The sequence below is a fragment of the Eublepharis macularius genome, chromosome 12, assembly GCF_028583425.1.
Source record: "Eublepharis macularius isolate TG4126 chromosome 12, MPM_Emac_v1.0, whole genome shotgun sequence".
In the NCBI taxonomy this organism is placed as follows: Eukaryota; Metazoa; Chordata; class Lepidosauria; order Squamata; family Eublepharidae; genus Eublepharis; species Eublepharis macularius.
In genome coordinates, this window is record NC_072801.1 from 13,294,866 (window position 1) to 13,315,299 (window position 20,434).

Consider the following 20,434-nt stretch of genomic DNA (forward strand, 5'->3'; position numbering starts at 1 on the left):
AAGTACAGAGAAGGGCAACTAAAATGATTAAAGGGTTGGAACACTTTCCCTATGAGGAAAGATTGAGGCGCTTGGGGCTCTTTAGCCTGGAGAAAAGACGACTGAGGGGAGACATGATAGAGGTTTACAAGATAATGCACGGGTTAGAGAAGGTAGAGAAAGATGTGTTTTTCTCCCTTTCTCACAATACAAGAACTCGTGGGCACTCTATGAAATTATTGAGCAGTCGGGTTAGAACAGATAGAAGAAAATACTACTTTACACAAAGGGTGATAAACACATGGAATTCGTTGCCACAGGAGGTGGTGGCAGCTACAAGCATTGCCAGCTTCAAGAGGGGACTGGACAAATATATGGAGCAGAGGTCCATCAGTGGCTATTAGCCACAGGAGATAGATGGTATTCTCTTTGTGGGGAGGTGGTGCTCTGTTGTCTTGGTGCTGGAAGGAAGGCAGTGGGAGGGCTTCTGGTGTCCTGGCCTCACTGACAGTCCTTTAGATGGCACTGGATTTCTAGCCACTGTGTGTGACAGAATGTTGGACTGGATGGGCCACTGGCCTGATCCAACATGGCTTTGCTTATGTTCTTATGTTCTTATCTTTGGGGGGTCAGACTTTGCATCCAGACCCTGTCTCGTGTCGTTACTACAATAAAGCAATTGAGAGAAGCCACAATTTTTCAAATACTGGCTAGGTGAAACATCAAGTAGCTAATTTTCGAAGAGATAGTCTGCACGGAAAAATCATATTGATGTAGAGGAGGGACAAATCTCCCGGCTTCCTTCTGTTAAGTTACAAAAAGATACCAAGGCAGAACATTTCAGAACCTGGGGAATCGGCCAGCCAAGTCTCCAGTAGCATGCCACAGATTGTCATTACTTCATAGGACTAGGAAGACATTATAAGTCTAGTGTGGTTGCTGTGTTGCCACTAGGACCTGGGTTACTTGGATTCAATCCCCACTCAGGCATAAACAACGGCTCCCAGACTTATATGGAGGCCAGACTGTGGGTGATGCAGGGGAGGCGGGCGGGGAGATGGCATGGCGGCCGCCATGTTGTGGTGGGGGCGGGGGATGAGCAGGGGCCGTGGGGGCATGCCCAGGCACATCTGGCACAAGCCCCTCGTCTGGGAGGCTGGCCCCCGCCCCCTCAGTACTTGGCCCGTGACGGCTCAGTGGGTGACCTTGGGCCATTCCTTCCCTCTTAACCTAGCCTCTCTCAGAGAGTTGTTGCAAGAATAAAATGGAGGAAGAACCATGTGTGCCACTCTGACCTCCTTGGAAAAGAAGTGGGATAAAAACATAGATAGGCAGGCAGATTACCTTGGAAACTCCCTGTTTTAGTAATACATTTCCTTAAGACTAGTCCGTGGCATGGAGTCCTGAAGCCAATGAGCCAACCGTCCTCTTCCTTCTCTAACCAGTAGCCTTTGCTTCACATTGGGGAGTGGGAGATTAATAGTCTGGCTTGGAATAACACTGCCAAGTGCAGATCTTGCCAATTCTTTTTGAGGAATAAATCCAGACACTACTTGGTATCCTATGGATTAGTTTTGATGCATTTATGCTAAAGGGTTTGGGAAGTCCATACAAAGCACTAAGCAGTGAAATCTGCTTTGTTCTTTTAATTCAGTGTATATACAGATTTTTTAAAAATGGGTTGCTGTTCAAAGTGTGCCCCCCCCCCTTCATCACTTTCTCATAAAGTACATTTTACAGGAACACAGTAAGAACTTTGTATACAGTAATTTTAAAAAGATATAAATAGGAAAAAACTGATCAGGATAATTTATGATGCAAAAAAAAAAAAGTTCCCTGAGGATTAAAGTGTCACTGCTTTTCAGGTGGCACCTACGGAAGAAGGCATTTCCTCTTTACACTGTCCTCAGGCAGCTGTCCACAGCACTGGCACCTGTGGCTCAACGCTGCTCTCAGCCACAGACTCTTCTTGCCGGTCCTATCCCGGTTTTCTAAGCACCCACTGGGCCCAGTTTTGCTTTTCAGGTTCAAGTGTACTCGCAGAGATGGCCACATCCTGCAGGGCAATGGGAGCTGGTCTCTAGCCATTTCATGATGTGTTGCAGGTGCCCCCCGTGACTGCAACCCTGGCACCACACGAACAGGCCCTTCACCACGTGGTGGCACACAGCACACATGCTGGCACACTGACGACACCTGAAGAGAGAGCAGGGAGAATCAGCCAGAGAGAAAGACCAAATGCAAAATAGGTGGCTGTACCTGTAATAAACTGGGAGGAAAAAAGGGGGGCAAAACCCTACAGGATACAAAAAATGATTCTTTATATAATATTTTCAAAATTCCAAAAGTGCAATGTGCTCATAACACTTCATACAGTGTCTTCAAAGTTTCAAAAATGCAACGTACTCATAACACTCCATACATGATTCAATACATATTACATAAACAATCTTACAGGGTAGGATGAATTAAAGATGATACCATTTAGATAACCAGTTCATGAAATATTTTCCGGGAGAGAATAGCCTACATAGGCTTGAGTTTTTGTTTGAAGTCAGTTTATCCTTCTATGTTGTCATAACTTAAAGTAGAAATATCTTAGTTGTTGTTTCATTCCAGCATGGTGCAGATGTAATTGCCAGTGAGGAAACAATCGCTGGGGGGTGCTTCCTCCTGGGATAGCACACCCTGGAACGCTCTCCCCTGGAACGCTCTCAATCTCTCAATCTGAGGCCGGCTGTTTATGTAATATGTATTGAATCATGTATGGAGTGTTATGAGTATGTTGCATTTTTGAAACTTTGAAGACACTGTATGAAGTGTTATGAGCACATTGCACTTTTGGAATTTTGAAAATATTATATAAAGCATCATTTTTTGTATCCTGTAGGGTTTTGCCCCCCTTTTTTCCTCCCAGAGAGAAAGACCAGGCTGTGTCATTGTTCAGATGCAACTCAGATCCGGAAACTCGGATCACACCCAAGTTATGTGGTTTCTAGATTACTCTTAAGTCCATAGCTTGTGGGACTGTGTTATTATGCTCTGACCAGGGCAGAAGACTTTTATCCCTAGAAGGGAACGGAAAAACCCTACTTCACTTCCTCTGCCTTTCTCTACAGGGAGTCAAATTCCAGCCTAAAGCTTATCTAGCTGTGTCTGGTGAAAGTGGCAAATGGAGTCCAGCAGTACAGGGTCTACCTCTCAAACATCTAAAAACAGAAGCCAGCCCTTCCGTAGGGCTCCAAACAGCAGGCCTTCTTTCTTCCCACTCCCTCTGCATTTCTCAAGCCGTGAGTTGCTACAACATTCAGCACTTCTTAGTACAAGCCAAGGAATATGAGCACGTTCTAGGACACACCATTCCAACAAGAAAGACAGTAGCACTGTAACAAGTACCTAGCACTGGAAGACACTGAAAAGTTGACCGCCCGCTCACGAGGCTGGACTATTCACACGCACAACTAAGATCACACCATGCTCCAATTAGAGACCTATATACCATGTAACTCTGCCAGCAGAAAGAAAACAAACACTGCTGCAAGCAATGCACACCAACTGAACCAAACTACACACTACGGGAAGAAAACACACCCACAACGTCCCAAGAGATTCCAGGACTCCAACACTGGGATCTGATCTAGCTGAGCCCCGGCTGAAATTAGGAGCCACAAATAGGGGGAAATCTGTGACGGGGAACCGGCGGATGAGATCAATGGCGTGTCTTGGAGTAAGCAACTTCATACCTCCCAGTGACTACAAAAACTAAGCCTCTCTCTCCCCTGACATCTCACCTGTCGCAGATCCAGCCCTTGTTGCTCATGGGCCGCTTGCAGTTGCTGCAGTTGATGTGAAGGGTGGTGGAAGCCTGGTTGAGGCAGTTGATGGCTCTGCACGTGCTCAGTTTGATCACCTCGTTTGAGATGTTCCACAGCTGGAAGCGCTGCAGCAGGTCAATGTAGGACGTGTACCAGTGTTCCTGTGGAACGGAAGGCGTAAGGATGGTCGTGAACCAGCCCCCAAAGGTCTCCCTCCCCCTCTCTCTTTGGGCTCAAGCCCTCCAGGTATGGCCTACTTCTAACACATGCCAAATGCAGAACACAAAATCCGTAACTTATTTATGCGCTGTAAAGGAGATCTGCCATGTGTGTTCCTTGGCAGATGAAAAACGTAAGTTAGTAATGGCTTTGCATTGGTTTTGCCAAGTGTTCTCCTCCCATCAATGGCCACACACTGTATTTATCTACAGCATTTGTATTGTCTGTCTTCTTGCCAGGACTCCAAATGGCCAGCTCCACTTAATGCTACAAGTGTCAAAATGAAAGATCAGCTACGACATTCATCCATTCACTCTCTCATCCACCCTCCGTGGTATCGAGGTCCTCCTGCTGCCGGTGAGACAGTCAAGGGATTTTTCACACCACAGCACCCACAGTAGTCTAAACAAAAGCAACGCCTCTGAGAAATCCAAGATATACCATAAAACCCCCACTGGAATGATCAGAGGGTGTAGAAGAAATGTCAAGAGCCAGAGCACAGTTCTTTACCAAGCTGCCCAACAGTTCACCTGCCTTCTTCTATGGACGGGAAAAAGAGAAAAGAAGGGTGTCGTTGTCACATCATAGATCCAGAGGAGTTAGCCGTGTTAGTCTGTAGTAGCAAAATCAAAAAGAGTCCAGTAGCACCTTTAAGACTAACCAATTTTATTGTAGCACAAGCTTTTGAGAATCACGTTCTCTTCGTCAGATGCATGGAGGGCAGAAGGAAACTGGTCAAATATAGAGGAGGAGAGGGGAGGGGAGCGGAGGGGAGGAGGGGGGGAGGAGGAGAGGGGGGATGTAAACAACTTCTTTGATATGGAGATGCAGACAGCTCCTTTTGGTGTGGGGATCAGTTTGCTTGTGTAAAGGTTCAAAGGAGTTTTCCATGTTAGTCTGTAGTAGCAAAATCAAAAAGAGTTCAGCAACACTGCAGCACAAGCCCTCGATAACCACAGTCCTCCCCACCAGATGCATCTGACAAAGAGAACCGTGGTCCTCGAAAGCCCACGCCAGGTGCCACACCAGGGAGGACTGCGGTTATCGAGGGCTTGTGCTGCAGTGCCGCTGAACTCTTTTTGATTTTGCTACTACAGACTAACATGGAAAACTCCTTTGAACCTTTACACAAGCAAACTGATCCCCCCTCCAAAAGGAGCTGTCTGCATCTCCATATCAAAGGAGTTGTTTACATCCCCCCTCTCCTCCTCCCCCCCCTCCTCTGTATTTGGCCAGTTTCCTTCTGCCCTCCATGCATCTGACGAAGAGAACGTGATTCTCGAAAGCTTATGCTACAATAAAGTTGGTTAGTCTTAAAGGTGCTACTGGACTCTTTTTGATTGTCCCATCATGATGCAAAATCTGGAGGCTGGGCTATCCCCCGTCTCAGTCTAGACCCACAAAGGGATGTGAATATGGTCCTTTGAGCCTCTATGCCTGCCCCAACCTGGTGGAACTCTCTGTGTCAATGCGGGCCCATTCAGACTTGTTATCCTTCCATTGGGCCTGCAAGACATTCCACCAGGCATTTGGTGGTTGAGACGGGCGGACCACTTAAGATATCATGTCAGCCTCCTGCCATGGGGGGGGGGGAGAGTATATGCCCCCCTCAGGCTCTGTAAACATTTATGACTGGCCACCCACCCCGCAGGTTATTTAGTTTCAGGGGGTAGGGCAAAATGTGTGTGGCTGTTTATAATTGATATGTTTTAATATTTATATTGCTGCTAAATTTTATTCTATTTATTGTATATTTTAAAATGTTGCGATCGGCCTTGAGCCCGCTTGCGGGCAGAGTGGAACAGAATTCAAATCAAATAAATAAATAATCAATAAACTGGTTCAAATCAGCCAGTTTTAACATTATGGATTTAACTTAAATGGAAAATAATCTCTGGGTATATGCTGAAGAAAGCTTCCAGCACTGTTTGGTCAGAAAGTCCCTTGGTTTCATTCTTTCAAAGAACAACTAACTGTAGAAGACCTTGGCTGTGATCCAAATAAGCTTTTGAAGAGGCTTTCTGATGAAAAAAAGTACAATTAAAAGTCATTCTTACAGATTCAATTGCATTACCCCTACTATTCTACCGCTGCTATTTTAAGAAGTTTATTATTTTGTTTGCAATGAATCTATATATCCTGAATCTGAGAAGATTGTGTTTCTAGTATCAGATGATACTTGCGTATCCTACAGAGTCTCTCAGTTTGCCTTTGCAGCTAAGATTAGATCTAGGGCGGCACGGACTGGGGGCAGTTTTATGATCTTTTAATAGGAATAGTCTATTTTATTTTTTCAACTGTTTTAAACTAATTTTATCACTAGATTTTAAAGTTTTTATTAGTTATTGTACCTTATGATTCTGTAAACTAGAAATGGCCCACGGCCAAAGACAATAAAATTCTGATTCTGACTTCAGATTCTGGCAATGAATCTAGATCATATCTCTGCTGTTATCCAATTGCCTTGAACATGCCAGTCATGAATATCCCATTTATTCTCTCAACTTCTTTTTCCCCATCCTCTTTAACAACCTTTTCTATAATCTAGCTAATTGGTTTCAGTTAAGCTACTGAGTATGTGTGCTTCCTTACTGCTTTTGCACTGCCCAATCAGGCAATTAAGAGCCCAGTCTACAAAGGAGATACATCAAAGAGGTGCCCCAGATGCTTACATTCAAACTCACTTAAAAAAAAAAATCTCCTTCTGCTATCTAATAAGGAATGTCCACCACCACAGCCCTCGGGCAGGTACCTGTGCCTGGTCGTCGATCTCTTTCCGGATGCGGTCTCCCAACACGATAAGCACGGACACTGCCATTTGTACGTCTCCTTGTTCAGCATAGAAGAGCAGCATGTCACGGACGATGGGGTTGAAGAAGTCAGCAGGCAGCCGGTTTTCGTACAGGGAATGGGAGATGGAGATGAGGGAGAAGGATTCTACCGGCGTCAAGGACACGGTCTCGGCCTCATTGCCACTGACATGGGGGGAGTCCGCTTTGTCCTGCAGGTGATCTAGGGCCGAAGGGTTGTCCACAATCTCATGTCGCAGAGGAAAGGCTTCCTGAGGAAGGATATACTCTTGCTCTTCTGCTATGAGAAGATACGGATCCATGAGAAATGGGGAGGGAACACCTGGCAGCTCCAGCAGCACAGAAGCAGGATTTCCCCTCACTAAGCAGCCAAGGGCCAGAGGTAGGGAACGCACTCACCGGGGGGGTTCTCATGATCCATCATGTACAGGTCATCTTCATCTCCCTCCACATCCCCCAGGAGATAATCTGCAGGGACGTCACTCCCCTCCGTTTCCTCATTCTCTAAAAATCAAGAGGGAAGGGGGAGGTAAGCAGGAAAGAAAGCTGCAAGACTTTCCTTACCAGCAGAAAGGTTTCTAAGGCTGCAATCCTAAGCACGCTTGCTTACAGCCGCTGCAAGCAATGTCAGCTGGAAAATGACTGGTGCAAACAAGTGGAAGAAAAGATCGTTTTGAAGGGTGCGAGTAGAAGAGCCAAGAGAGAATTCCTAAACAGTTCTATGGGACTTACGTACGAGGTGACATGTTCAAAAGAGCATTGCGAGTGGGGTTAAGGGTGCGTGTGCTTTCTCCATTCTTACCATCGTTATTGATCAGGGTTGAGGAAGAATCCATGAGGATGTTTTCTGGGCGGCTCTCCCCTTTGCTCCGCTCCAGCCTCGACTCGCCGCCGATCCCAGAGGGAATATCCTTCAAATTAAAACTGACAGAGAAGCATACACCTTTGTTAGTCCTTGGCAAAATCCGATGTTTGTATCTTTGCTCCCTCTTAACCATCCACCCCATATTCTTTCATGTGGCTTTAAATTTGGGAATAGAGGCGGGCACAGACTGGGGAAAAACCAGACCATCATTCTGTGGTCCATCGCGTTTCATGGACCACGAACTTTTCACAGACCCACCCCTGTTTGCGAACCGGTTTGTCGGTCCGTGGTCTATCACTTCCAGAGGCCCTGGGACCACCCACTTGGCATTCAGAGATGCCAAACTCGCAGTGAGCCTTCAGCAGGCTCTCCTCCAGCCACCCTCCAAGTTTGGCCAAGATTGCATTTCGTACGTTCGAGTTACAGATCCCCAAAGCAGCCGCCCCAGGAAACTTCCAGTACACAGAATAGGAGCCACAAACGCCAACTGACTTCATTGGTTTGGAGTGGTTGGCAGAGCCCTAGGCTAGCCCAACACCCCACAATCAAACAAGAATTGAAAGGGGAAAAAATGAGACAGAAGAGTTCAGAATTGCTACAGTCAGAGGTCAAGACAGAGGCTTGTCCACAATGAACATAGACACAGCTGGTTGGCACGCTTGTATACTCCATCCCTCCTCTTGAATACGATTAAAAGCTTCCCGGGTTTGGGATGCCTCCAAACTTCAAGCAAGTACAGGCTTCTGAACAAATTGCAGGTGGTTTCCTCCCCACAAACCATGATTCTAAACCATAGTTTAATCCCAGAGTGTGACCATCATCTGAGTTCATGCTGGTCACAGACAGGCGTATAGAAGTTTGTCATTATATCTAAATACAGCCACAGACAAAGAAGACAAGTCCCATAAGAATTCATAGACATTTTTACTGTAATCTGAAACCTCTCAAGCTTCCACTGCAAGCAATATGAGCTGAAAAATGAGTGGGGTAGACCAGTAGCAGAAAGCACATTTGAAGGATGGAAGAACTGAGAGAGAACAAAAATCCCCAAGCAACCAAATCTTTACAACCACTGCCTCTCATTCCTTCCATTTGCCCTCTATCCTCATCAAGCCAACATTTCTGGCTTTCATTCCCCAAGAATCTGCCACTGTATTAACCAGGGCTTTTTTCCAGCAGGGCCGCAGTGGAATGGAGTTCTGGCACCTCTTAAAAATGGCCACATGGCCGGTGGCCCCGCCCCCTGATCTCCGAGCGGCGCGGAGGGCAATCTAAACTGTCTGGAGATCAGGGGGCGGGGCCACCGGCCATGTGGCCATTTTTGCCGAGGGCAATTTAAACTTTAAAAAACTTCCCCCTTGTTCCAGCTGACCCAAAGTGACGTCATTGTGCGGTCCTGAGTTCCACCACCTCTTTTCCCAGAAAAAAACTCTGGTATTAACCCAACCTTTTATTCCTCATTCTCCTGCCACCCTGAGCCTCATTCTGTTCCCAAGTATTGAAGAAGAGATTTTTCTTATTCTCTCCTTCTCTGTTAGGACACTGTGCATGTGCACAGTAGAAATTCTGAGCTGGAGGAAACCACACACACAAAATAAGATTTTAAGATGTTTGAACATGCTCCTGTATAAACTGATATACACACGCTGCAGCCATTTACCTGTTCATGAGTGGGAGACTGGAGCTACTCTTCCCTAGACTGTGATTTAAATTTGCAGAGGACACAGTGCCGGGACTCGAGTAAATAATCCGAAGCATTGTCCACGTCTGAGCAACCTGAGAACAAGAGAAAAGGAGCTGAAAATTACTAGCCATGTTTTTCAGCTTAAAAAAAAAGAATAGAGTGAAAGGAGGAGTCACAGGGAGTGAGATCTATAGTCACAGCGTCACCTGAAAGTCTTGGGTAACAACAACAACATTTGATTTATATACGGCCCTGTGAGGTGGGTAGGGCTGAGACCTCCTGAAAGCTGTGACTGACCCATGGTCACCCGGTCGGCTTCAAGTGGAGGAGTAGGGAATCAAACCTGGCTCTCCAGATTAGAGTCCCATCGCTCTTAACCACTGCACCAAACTGGATAGGATTGGGGACTGATGAACTCGATCCTGGCCACCTGCTTGTGACAAAGATAAACCTTTGCCTCACATCAGGGATTCAGGAGCTTAAACCCAGGCCTCACAGCCTTCTTTCTCTCTCTCTTTTTGTCCCCCTGCGTTTCTATGCTACCTTTCTCCAGAAAGACTCAAAGCAGTTTACAGAAATTTCCAAAATACAAGACAGACAAGTTACACAATACAATTTAAATAAACAAAGCTACCAGCACCTCCTGGCCAGGTCCTGATTTGCTGAATTAATACAGGCCCCGTGCTGTGAGACACAGGCCAAGAGCCCTTGGGGTTGCTGCTTTTTGTCCTGTGCCTCTGGCCACCGCCAGGTTTTAATTTCCCGCAAAGAGAGGAGAAAACAGCCTTGATATCCTCCCCTCTCATATGAAGGGAATGGGAAGTTTCTGAACAGCCGCTGAAGACACCAAACTGCCCTGACGCTCCTCTCCCCCAGTAGCACAGCAGGCTGCCCAGTCCCTCAGAGGGTAAGGGCAATAAAACCACAACAAATGTTTTTTTTAACTCTTTGTGTTTCAAGTGGGCAGCCATGTCGGTCTGTAGTAGAAGAGCAAGATTTCCGTCCAGCAGCACCTTAAAGACCGACTCGATTTCCAGGGAAGGAGCTTTTGAGAGTCTGACAAAGGAAGCTTTGACTCCCGTAAGTTCGTACCCTGGAAATCGAGTTGGGCTTTAAGGTGCTACCGGATCTAAACCTTGCTCTTCTAACTCTATGTTGTTAGTCTTGTCTGCAAAGGTTTTTAAACAAATATTTAGCATTTCTACAGAGCATCCAGGAGTTCAAAGCGTATCACGTATTCTCATTTTAATAAATGTCCTCCTCCTTCCACTTTGTGCTTTATCCCACCTTCCTTCCAAGTATCTCAGTATGGCATATGTGCTTCTCCCTCCCTGCCCCCACAATCTTTCATTCATACAACGGTTTAGTAAAGAACATGAAGTAGCCACCTCCAGCAGAGGTGGCACACCTCTCCTCCCAGAATGTGCAGTTGCAAGATAGCAAGTTTCCCTCCCCTCACCGCTTTATGATCTGAGAATGTAGGAAGTCATCTAGTGCTTTATTGATGGTTATTAGAACCAAATTCCAAAGGTACTATTCCAAAGGTTATTGTTATTCTATTATTGTTATTCTTGTTATTATTATTATTATTATTATTATTATTATTATTATTATTATTATTATTATTATTATTATTGTTATTGTTATTCTAGGCTATTGTTATTCTTATACTGTATCTATGCAAGATGGTGGCACAAGACGAGGAAGATTACCTAAGGTCATTTAATGAGTAAACGGCAGATGCAAGATTCACACCAGGGGCATCTTGATTCACAGCCTAGTTTTCTAGCCTAAATACTACACCCTTACCTGGTTGCGCCCAAGTTCTTTGGCCACCTTGGCATTGTGGTCACACAGCTCTGCCAATGGTCTCCCTGCTAGGGCGTACTGCTTGGCAGTTCGCACAAACCAGTCCATGCTCTCAGCGTCACATTCTGTGTCTGCCTCGAAGACACTCAGGGCGCTGGATGAAGAGATGAACTCAAACTGCTCTGTCGGGTCCAGCTTGCGCTTGAAGAAAATCGGGTGACGCCTGTCGCCTACGTAGGGCTTGCGGTTAGAGTCAGCAGAGATCAAGCTCTCCTTGGCAGCAAAAGCCAGGTCCCCAAAGAGGCTGTAGCAAAGCCCCTCAGGGTTAGCTCGGTCAATAGGCTGGCTGGCGTCCTTGAAGATGTGCTGGTAAAGGGTACTGTCCTTGGAGCCGGACAAGAGGAAGTACGGATCGTGGAGGTGACGCCACACAATGCCTGTGGTGACATCTTTGTGTTCCTCAAACATAGCAGAGGGGATGAAGGGGCGGCGCACATCCCACACGTAGATGTTGTGGTCCACCATCATCGAGCACGTAGCAATGTGGTGCTTGCATTCAGGCCGCCACTTGACCCTGGCCACCGAAGCGATCGTCTGCACACAGTAGATCTCTTTGGCTCGGGTCGTGTTCATGTCCCAGACCTTCACCATCTTATCCCGGCCCCCTGTGGCCAGCCAGCCCCTGACAGAAGCAGCAGCAAAGAGAAGCTTCATGAGGCATGATAACAAGAGAGGAACCGATGCAGGTCTTGCAAATAAGTGTGCCGAGATCCCCAACCAACCATTCTGCTTCTGACTTCGCATCTTGAGAGGGTTCAGTGACCATGGCTGGGCACATATCCCAACTGCTACTTCTTGATTCTCGTACGCCAGTTCCCACCCTCTATTGCATACATTTACATAACTCAAGACCCCTTTCCCCAGCTTAGAACTTCAGAGAATGAACTGTGCCACAGAATAAAGCATCTATTACATCTTACTTATTTTATTTAAACTATTTCTCTGCCACCTTTCCACCCAAATAAGGGTCCCCAAAGCAGCAAACATCAGAATATAGCAACATTAAAGCAACATTTTAAATAAAGAATAAACAAAGCAATGAAAAACATACAAACACATATATCTCATTACTGGTTTCAACACTGCTTAAAAACTAAGCATTGAACAGAAGTTAAAAAGAGATACAACCCCAGCTGCAAACTCAGTTTACAGCAGAGAAAATACAAGAGGGGGGAAAAAACAGCAGGATGGGAATGCTTAAGCTGGAAGATCTTAAACTTGAGAAGACAACGGTGCACTTTGGGGGGCTGTTTGGAAGCTGGGAGCTGTGCATACGTCAGGAGGAAGAGTGTTCCACGGAGAGGAAGACGAGGTAAACTACAGAACATTGCATCTGAGTTTTATAATGCTGGAGGTATTCTTTTGTTTTGTTTGCTTATTTTACTGCACTGCTATTGACAATTATATTGCAAGTTTTAATGGCTGGGGTTTTTTTTATCATTTGCCACTTCGAACCAGGCTCCAGACAGGCTGTATATGAATGTACTAAATAAAACTTAAAGGTAGAAGGTGCAAGAGGAATGAAGAAAGCAGGCATGAGAGTAAATATAGAGCAAACAGACAAGGAAGAAGTAAATAAAGTAGATATATAAAATACAGGAAACGAATTCTTAGCACAGAACCCTACTTCCCCCTAGCCGTACCTGTCCTCTGGATGCCAGTCACAACAGAAAACAGGCCCATTGTGGGCTGTGAACATCCGCTCGTAGCGATCAGGGCGGCGGATATCCCACAGCTGAACGTTTCCATTCTCGAAGGTTGCGGCAAATGTGAAGTAATCGCGGATGCTAAACTGGACATCCCGCACGCTTTCTGACTGACCTGAAGAACAATGCAAACGGGCATCATGTTCACCAAGCCTCGCGCATGGCAGCTCACCTAATGATGTTCACCCCCTGCAGTCAGGCTTCTGACACAACACAACAGATCTCGTTCTTCTGAAGAACATCGTACTGTCCTCATTTCTACCGCCGCTCTTCGAACCGATCTATTGCCTCCAGTAATTTGGTTGTTCCTTGTTTTTAGTCCAGCTGCCGAACAATGTATATGGACCACAAGCGCAAACCACCACATTGCCTCCATCAAGCCCAAACAAAGTTCTTCTTTAAATACATCAGCATTCACATATGGAACACAAACAGAACGGGCACAGAAATTTAAGTATTTTTGCCCTGGTGGCTTTGCCCAAGTAACACTACAAAAGCAGGAAGAGAAACCACACATTTAATTTGGTATCACACCACATTCAATGTCACAGCACATCAAATTAATGCCAGCCACCCCCCAAAAATATTGCAATACTTTAAAAAGTTATCAGATTTAGGAGAGCCCCTTCGGAGAAAAGAGTTCCACGGTAATATGGAAGCCACCAATAAAACATGATCTCATCATGCGGACTTTGCATCAGAGAGGTTAATGAAGAGGAGAGGTCTACACGATATAATGGGAGAGCGCTCTTTCAGGTAAAGTGGTCCAAAGCTGGTTTAGTTGCTACCGACAGCCTGAACTGTACCCAAAATAGAAGCAATAGTTAATATAAGTCATGGAGCGCTGGTATAACGTAGCTTCCACTGCAATGACTTCCACTGTAATCCTAATAACACCTTCCCGAAAGTGCACCCCACTGAATAAACGTGAGCAGGCGTCTGAGCAGACTTGCTTGAGATTGCTTTCTTACAGTCAAAACACACGTGACGAAATACCTAGATTCAACTCGTGTTCTCTTACCTAAAGGTTTGCCGGGAAGTGTAGGCGTCCTTGCAGCTTAAAGTTTAGCATTTACAGCGCAGGCGTCCTTGCAGCTTAAAGTTTAGCATTTACAGTGCAGGCATCGTGCAGACGTCCTTGCAGCTTAAAGTTTAGCATTTACAGAGCAGCGAGGAGGGAAGTGCAGGCGTGGGGCGCCTTTCCTCCCACTCTCAATGTGCATCACGGCATTTTCCCTTCCCCTCACCCGGCCTGGCCCTGCAAAGCGACACCTGGCTGCACCGGGAGACTTTAAGCTGCAAGGACCCCCGCACATCCCTCTCTGTTGCTCTGTAAATGCTAAACTTTAAGCTGCAAGGACACCTGCACTTCTCCCTGCTGCTCTGTAAATGCTAAACTTTAAGCTGCAAGGACGCCTACACTTCCCGACAAACCTTTAGGTAAGAGAACACGAGCTGAATCTAGGTATTTCATCTTGTGTGTTTTGACTGTCACTCTGTTGGGAAACGGGTGATCGCACTGTGGCCCAGCTAAAACTTCCAAACTGTTTTAAAGGGGAATATTACAACTACCATAGAACAGTAGTCAAGGAATTAACCCAGTCTGAATCAGAAAAATAAAGAGTTGCGGCTGGTTGACTAGGTAGAGTTGGTGGCCATTGCTGAAAGTGGAAGTCTCAGTCAAAATAGCGAGTCCAGAAATAATTCCTTACCTGAGAAGGTGCTAACAGAATCTTTCTTGCGCAGATCAAAGCATTTCATGTAGCCATCCTGGGACCCACTAAGAAGCATGTACACTTCGGTGGGGTGGAAGCACACCTTGTTAACAGTTCGCTTGTGCTCAGTGAAGAGTTGGTCCTGTTTATTACGGGATGGTTTGCCAAGATTCCAGGTCACAACCACACCATTGGTGGCTGCTGTGGCCAGCAAGTTCTCATCCATCTGGTGCCACACTACATCTGCACAGCTGAAGTTCAGGGATGGCTTGCGGCCCACGCGCAAGTTCAGCTTCTCCACAAACTGGTCTTCTTCTATGGAGTAGATCTTAAAGATGTTGCGCCCAGCTACTACCACCTGGGCAGCATCACGACACACACTAATGGCATTGGCAGGGGCATCCAAATGGCAGAACATAGTGCGCCCAGTGATGGTATTGCCGCCAAGGGCAGTGGTCACCCTAGCCATTTTCTCCATGGCTGTCTTCTGAAGGACTCTCACAATGACCACAGAACAAGAGTGCCTACATCTGTACTTTGAAGCACCCTTTTACAAAATCAATCCCATTTCTATTATTGTCTGCTGATCATTATTAGTAAAGAAATGAACCAACTGCTACAGTGCTTCATATGAATATCTCAGAAGTCCCTCCAGACATGGGTGTTATCTTTTAATTCAAGCAAAATCACAGAAGGCTGATGTTGCCAGAACAGACTCTGTTACAAACACTAGAAATTTGCCTTTCAAATTTATTCTGCTGCCCTTGCTTCTCAAGAAAGTTTCTTGGAAATTCTCTCCTTAAATCACGCAAAGAAGCTTTTGACTGAAGAAATACAGCAGCATCCTGTAACACAAGGCGGAATAGTTGAGGAGGCAAAGCAACTCCATTGCACGCAAAAGAGAAAAAACGAGTTGCACAAAAACAATCTTTTCCCACAGCTTTGGACCCCTGAAAGGGGAACAGCAATCACTGCAGTGTAGTTTGCTCCTGAGAATATATGGCACAGGAAAAAAGTGGGATACCGGCTGTAATGTAGGTTTTCTAGAAAAAGTATGATTTGGAAAACTTTCTAGAACGTTTTCCAATGCCCTAAAGAGAACATGATCCAATTTAGCCTATTTATTTTAAGCTATATTTAGTAAACAAAATTTTAAAGTATTTTAACAGATTTTTGTAACAAACACATGAATGGCCTTGCCTTCTGGCTGAGATGCGTGCACACACACATTTATACATGTTGTTTGTGGTGGTGGGAAGAGCCCTCAAGTCATACTTGACCTATGGTGACTCCTACTGGGGTTTTCAAAGCAAGAGACTAACAGAGGTGGGTCTTCCTCCCATCCAATTACTGACCAAAGCCAACTCTGCTTAGCTTCCAAGATCGGATGAGATCAGGCTTGCCCGGGCTATCCAGGGTTGTTTAATTCCCCCTATACACACACGCATTAACATACACATATTTATTTATTTTTAATTTTTATTTATGTTATTTATATTCCGCCTTTCTCACTGAGACTCAAGGCAGATTACATAGTATGAGATTAGTACAATCAACGGCAAGGACAAGGGCAGGCATTTCCATGCAGTGTCAAGAACATCTCCATAAACAATGTCATGGGGTAAAAGAACAAAAGTTTACAAAGATATAGTATTAGCAAAGATCCAGTATGGGGTTGAGGAATTGCTGAAACAGAATATAATCAATTCTAGGACTTACACTGAACAACATAAAGCACAGGTAGTATATTATTTACATTATAGTCTGCCTTTCTCACTGAGACTCAAGGCACATTACACAGTGTGTCAGTACAGTCTACAGTCCCTCTGTCTTTACTGATGCATCTCTTTGAGACCAGTTCTTAGAGCACAGCCCTCCTGAGTAAAAAGCCCCCTTGAACAATTCAGTAGAAAAGAGCAAGAGTCCAGTAGCACCTACAAGACTAACCAAATTAGTGATAAGAGTATGAGCTTTCATGAGCCACAGCTCACTTCTTCAGATATAGCATCTAGCTGTATCTGAAGAAGTGAGCTGTGACTCACAAAAGCTCATACCCTACCACTAATTTTGTTAGTCTTATAGGTGCTACTGGACTCTTGCTCTTTTCCACTGCTAGAGACAAAGCCATTTTCACATGTCTTTACCCTTGCGCAAAATTGCATAAAACTCATAGACGATGGCATCTTCACAACACAATTTCTGATGTCATCACGCCACGAAACGGAATGACGGGGTGATGTCAGAAATTGCTCCATAAGATGCCATTGCTCCGTGAGCTTTGCACGATTTTATGTAAGGGTAAAGATGGGTGAAAACAGCCTAACACGGCTACCCACCTTGAACAATTCAGTTTTGCATTGTTTGCCTTCAGCTAGGCCATTCCATAAACTGGGGGAGGGGGCACCACAGAGAATGCACGTCTATGGGCAACTTGATTTTGCCCCAGTGCAAGGTGGCACCTGCAGATAAGGTTGCCAACTCCAGGTTGTAAAATTTAGGGGTAGAATCTGGGAAGGTGAAGTTTAGGGAGGGACCACAGCTAGGGTTGCCAGCCTCCAGGTGGTAGCTGGAGATTTCCCAGAATTACAACTGATCTCCAGGTGACAGAGATCAGTTCCCCTGGAGAAAATGGCTGCTTTGGAAGGTGGGCTCTATGGCATTATACCATTCTGAGGCCCCTCCCCTTCCCAACCCCCGCCTTCTCCAGGCCCCACCCCCCAAATCTCCAGGAATTTCCCAACCTGGACCTGGCACCCCTAACCACAGCAGGGTATACTGCCATGGAGTTCACCCTCCAAAGCAGCCATTTTCTTCAGGGAGATCTCTCTCTAGAGTCTAGAGATCACCTGTAATTCTGGGAGACCTCCAGCTTCTAACTGAAAGTTGGCAACCCTGCCTGCAGAAGGCCCTGCTCAGATTTGCAAAGCTGCCATGACTGGGATCTCCCGTAGATACGCTGTTGCTAGATTTCGTAGCTGTATTTATTTCATTTAAAACACTTCTATCCCGCTTTCCCACCCAAATAGGGTCCCCAAGGTGGACAGACAGACATATTCTCCTCACACATCTGACGCTCCAACCTCCGCGCTCGCCCATTCCCTTCCCTCCGCCTTTGGGGCGTGTTTGGAGCCTTCCTGACTGGCGGGCGGCACTCTGTACATGCCCAAAGGCCTTGCCAAAAAAACCCCGACAAACGCTCCGAAATGGGTTCCAGGGCTGCACCATAAGGCCGTGTCCCTCCCTCGTGTCTCGAACTCACAGCTTCTGCTGCTTCTCCGTGCCCGGCCCCGGGGGAACGGGCGGGCCTGGCGGGCGCCGAGGGAATTCAACCACAAAGGCGAGGCGAGCAGGCCAAAGCTGGCGGGCGACACACCGGCCGGGCCCGTCACCGGACCTGCAGGCCCGCCTTCTTCCGCCAACGAGGCCGGCTCGCCCGGCCCTTTCCGAGGCGAGGCCTGGCCGCTCCGCCCCCGCCGGCCTCCGTGGAGAAGCGCGGCCGGCTTTCCCGTCTGGTCCCCTCAGAAGTCCCCGCCTTACGCACGTCCTTTAAACGCTTTCTCTCCCCTATTTATGAGGCCTTCTAACTCCCAAATGTAGCAAATGGGGAAAGAATTCAAAAGCCGTTCGAGAAAATAAATGGAAACGTTTCACTTCTTTTTAAACAAAACACACCACGTAACAAAACGCGACCAAGATAGACAGGTAGCGCCATTATCTCATAGTAAAACGTCCAGCAGCACTTTTAAGACGAACCAACTTTATTGAGGCACAAGTTTTCGAGAGCCACAGCATCTGACGAAGAGAACTGTGTTTCTCGAAAGCTTATGCCTCAATAAAGTTGGTTCGTGGTAAAAGTGCTACTGGACGTTTTACTATTTTGCAACTGCAGATTAACACAGCTAACTCCTCTGGATCTATGACCTCAGTAATAATTCACCTCAAAAGCTGAATATGTTGAATACAAAATGTTTCAAGTCTCATCTTGTGTTGAACTCCCCAAAAAACCTAAAAATATTTACTAGATATTCTATCTAGAAGTATTGTTGTGATGGGTTGTGATTATGATCAGCCCTGAGTAGGGTTGCCAGCCTCCAGGTAGTGGCTGGAGATCTCCCGGAACTACAACGGGTCTCCAGGCCACAGAGATCAGTTCTCCTGGAGAAAATGGCTACTTTGGGGGGTGAACTCTATGGAATTATGCCATGTCAAGGTCCTTTCCTTCCCCAAACTCCACTTTCTCCAGGTTTCTCTGGGTTTCACCCCCCAGATCTCCAGGAATTTCCCAACTTGGAGCTGGCAACCCTAGCCCTCAGCCCAATAGCAGGGAGGGTGGAAAAGAAATGTGATAGATAAACAAACAAACAAACAAACAAACAAATAACGTTTTTCTTTTTTTTCTATAACAAATTAATTGAGAGAAGTAACAGTATGAAATTCAATTATGTTATATATCTTGCTTATATCTCCTATGCAGCTTAAATCTATTATTATATATTCTTTCTGTTGTAGCTTAAAATATTTTGTAGGAGATTCTAGGCATTTTCTATTGTTGTTTCTATTTTCTTTTTTAAATAAAATTTTAAAATTAAAACAAAAATCACCTCAATAATCCAGTAATGCCATTCACTCTCATATATATTTAGTACACTTTTGAAATTCTGTCCTTCCTAAGCAACTCGGGGTGGTTTTTGTAATCACTCTGTGGTAATAGAATAAATTGATGTATGTACAGGAGCTGCTGAATGTTATGTAACACTTTTATTCTCAACCAACAACTAACTGACACAGAAAAGGAAAGTAACAATCTAGGAGGTGGAGGTTTCCTCCATTCCCCATAACCCGGTCCAGTTAACTCTTTACATCCCTTTTACCACGGTGGCAGCAGGGCTTTTTCTCTGGGAAAAGAGGTGGTGGAACTCAGTGGTGGAACTCAGGACCGCACGATGACATCACTTTGTTAGCTGGAACAAGGGGGGAGTTATTCAAAGTTTAAATTGCCCTCGGCGAACATGGTCACATGGCCGGTGGCCCCGCCCCCTGATCTCCAGACAGAGGGGAGTTTAGATTGCCCTCCGCACTGCTGGTGCAGAGGGCACTTTAAACTCCCCTCTGTCTGGAGATCAGGGGGCGGGGCCACCAGCCATGTGACCATTTTCAAGAGGTGCCGGAACGCCGTTCCACCGCGTTCCCGCTGAAAAAAAGCCCTGAGTGGCAGTATTGACTTTGGCCTCCATTTGCTCCTCACAACAACCCTATGAGGGAAGGAAGGCAGAGAGTGACTAGCCCAAGAGGTTCATGGTTCTCTTTGCTTCATGTTATCCTCAAACTAACGGATGAATCTGAGAGGCCCAAGAGAACCGAGTAAGCGCCAAGATTCTCCTCTGTTTTATCCTCCTCAAAACCGCTGCTTATCAGAACATTCCAGGCTGCGTGGAGGACAAAATAATTACACAATTTGTGTAGCCTAGCCATTTGTAATTCCCAGGAAAGTCACCAGGACTTGTCCTTTCCATATGCAACCTAACAAGTGGCTGTTTATAAAGTCTGATTTGTTGGTACGATCATACATATGCAAAGGCTAATGTTATGTTACCCTCAATTAAACAAAAAATTAAAACAACACTCATTTACGGAGATAGTTTAGAATGCTACGTGGTGCTGCAACAGATGGCTCTTTCAGAGATCTCCCTCCAGGCCTGCTGAAGGAATCCTTGACTCTTGTAGTGTCTTCAAACAACCAAATGCCAAGTTCTGTTTGCTTAACTCCTTATT

At 45.8% G+C, this 20,434-nt stretch overlaps 1 protein-coding gene across 3 annotated transcripts; it reads right to left on the minus strand.

Moving 5' to 3' along the window:
• Positions 1 to 1,610: 1,610 nt before the first annotated feature.
• Positions 1,611 to 18,059, minus strand: WDR24 (WD repeat domain 24). Of its 3 annotated transcripts, none has more exons than XM_054992358.1 (10): positions 17,922 to 18,059; positions 14,660 to 15,507; positions 12,885 to 13,062; positions 11,182 to 11,863; positions 9,349 to 9,464; positions 7,626 to 7,747; positions 7,223 to 7,327; positions 6,766 to 7,100; positions 3,771 to 3,955; positions 1,611 to 2,175 (listed from the first exon to the last, which is right to left on the minus strand). In XM_054992358.1, exons 2-10 carry the CDS (start codon positions 15,138 to 15,140, stop codon positions 2,007 to 2,009), a joined length of 2,373 nt encoding a protein of 790 aa, XP_054848333.1. In that variant the 5' UTR covers positions 15,141 to 15,507; positions 17,922 to 18,059; the 3' UTR covers positions 1,611 to 2,006. The 3 variants fall into 3 exon arrangements, with proteins under 3 accessions (XP_054848333.1, XP_054848331.1, XP_054848332.1); XM_054992356.1 differs by having other exon boundaries at positions 6,766 to 7,103; XM_054992357.1 differs by lacking the exon at positions 17,922 to 18,059 and having other exon boundaries at positions 6,766 to 7,103; positions 14,660 to 15,677.
• Positions 18,060 to 20,434: the final 2,375 nt, after the last annotated feature.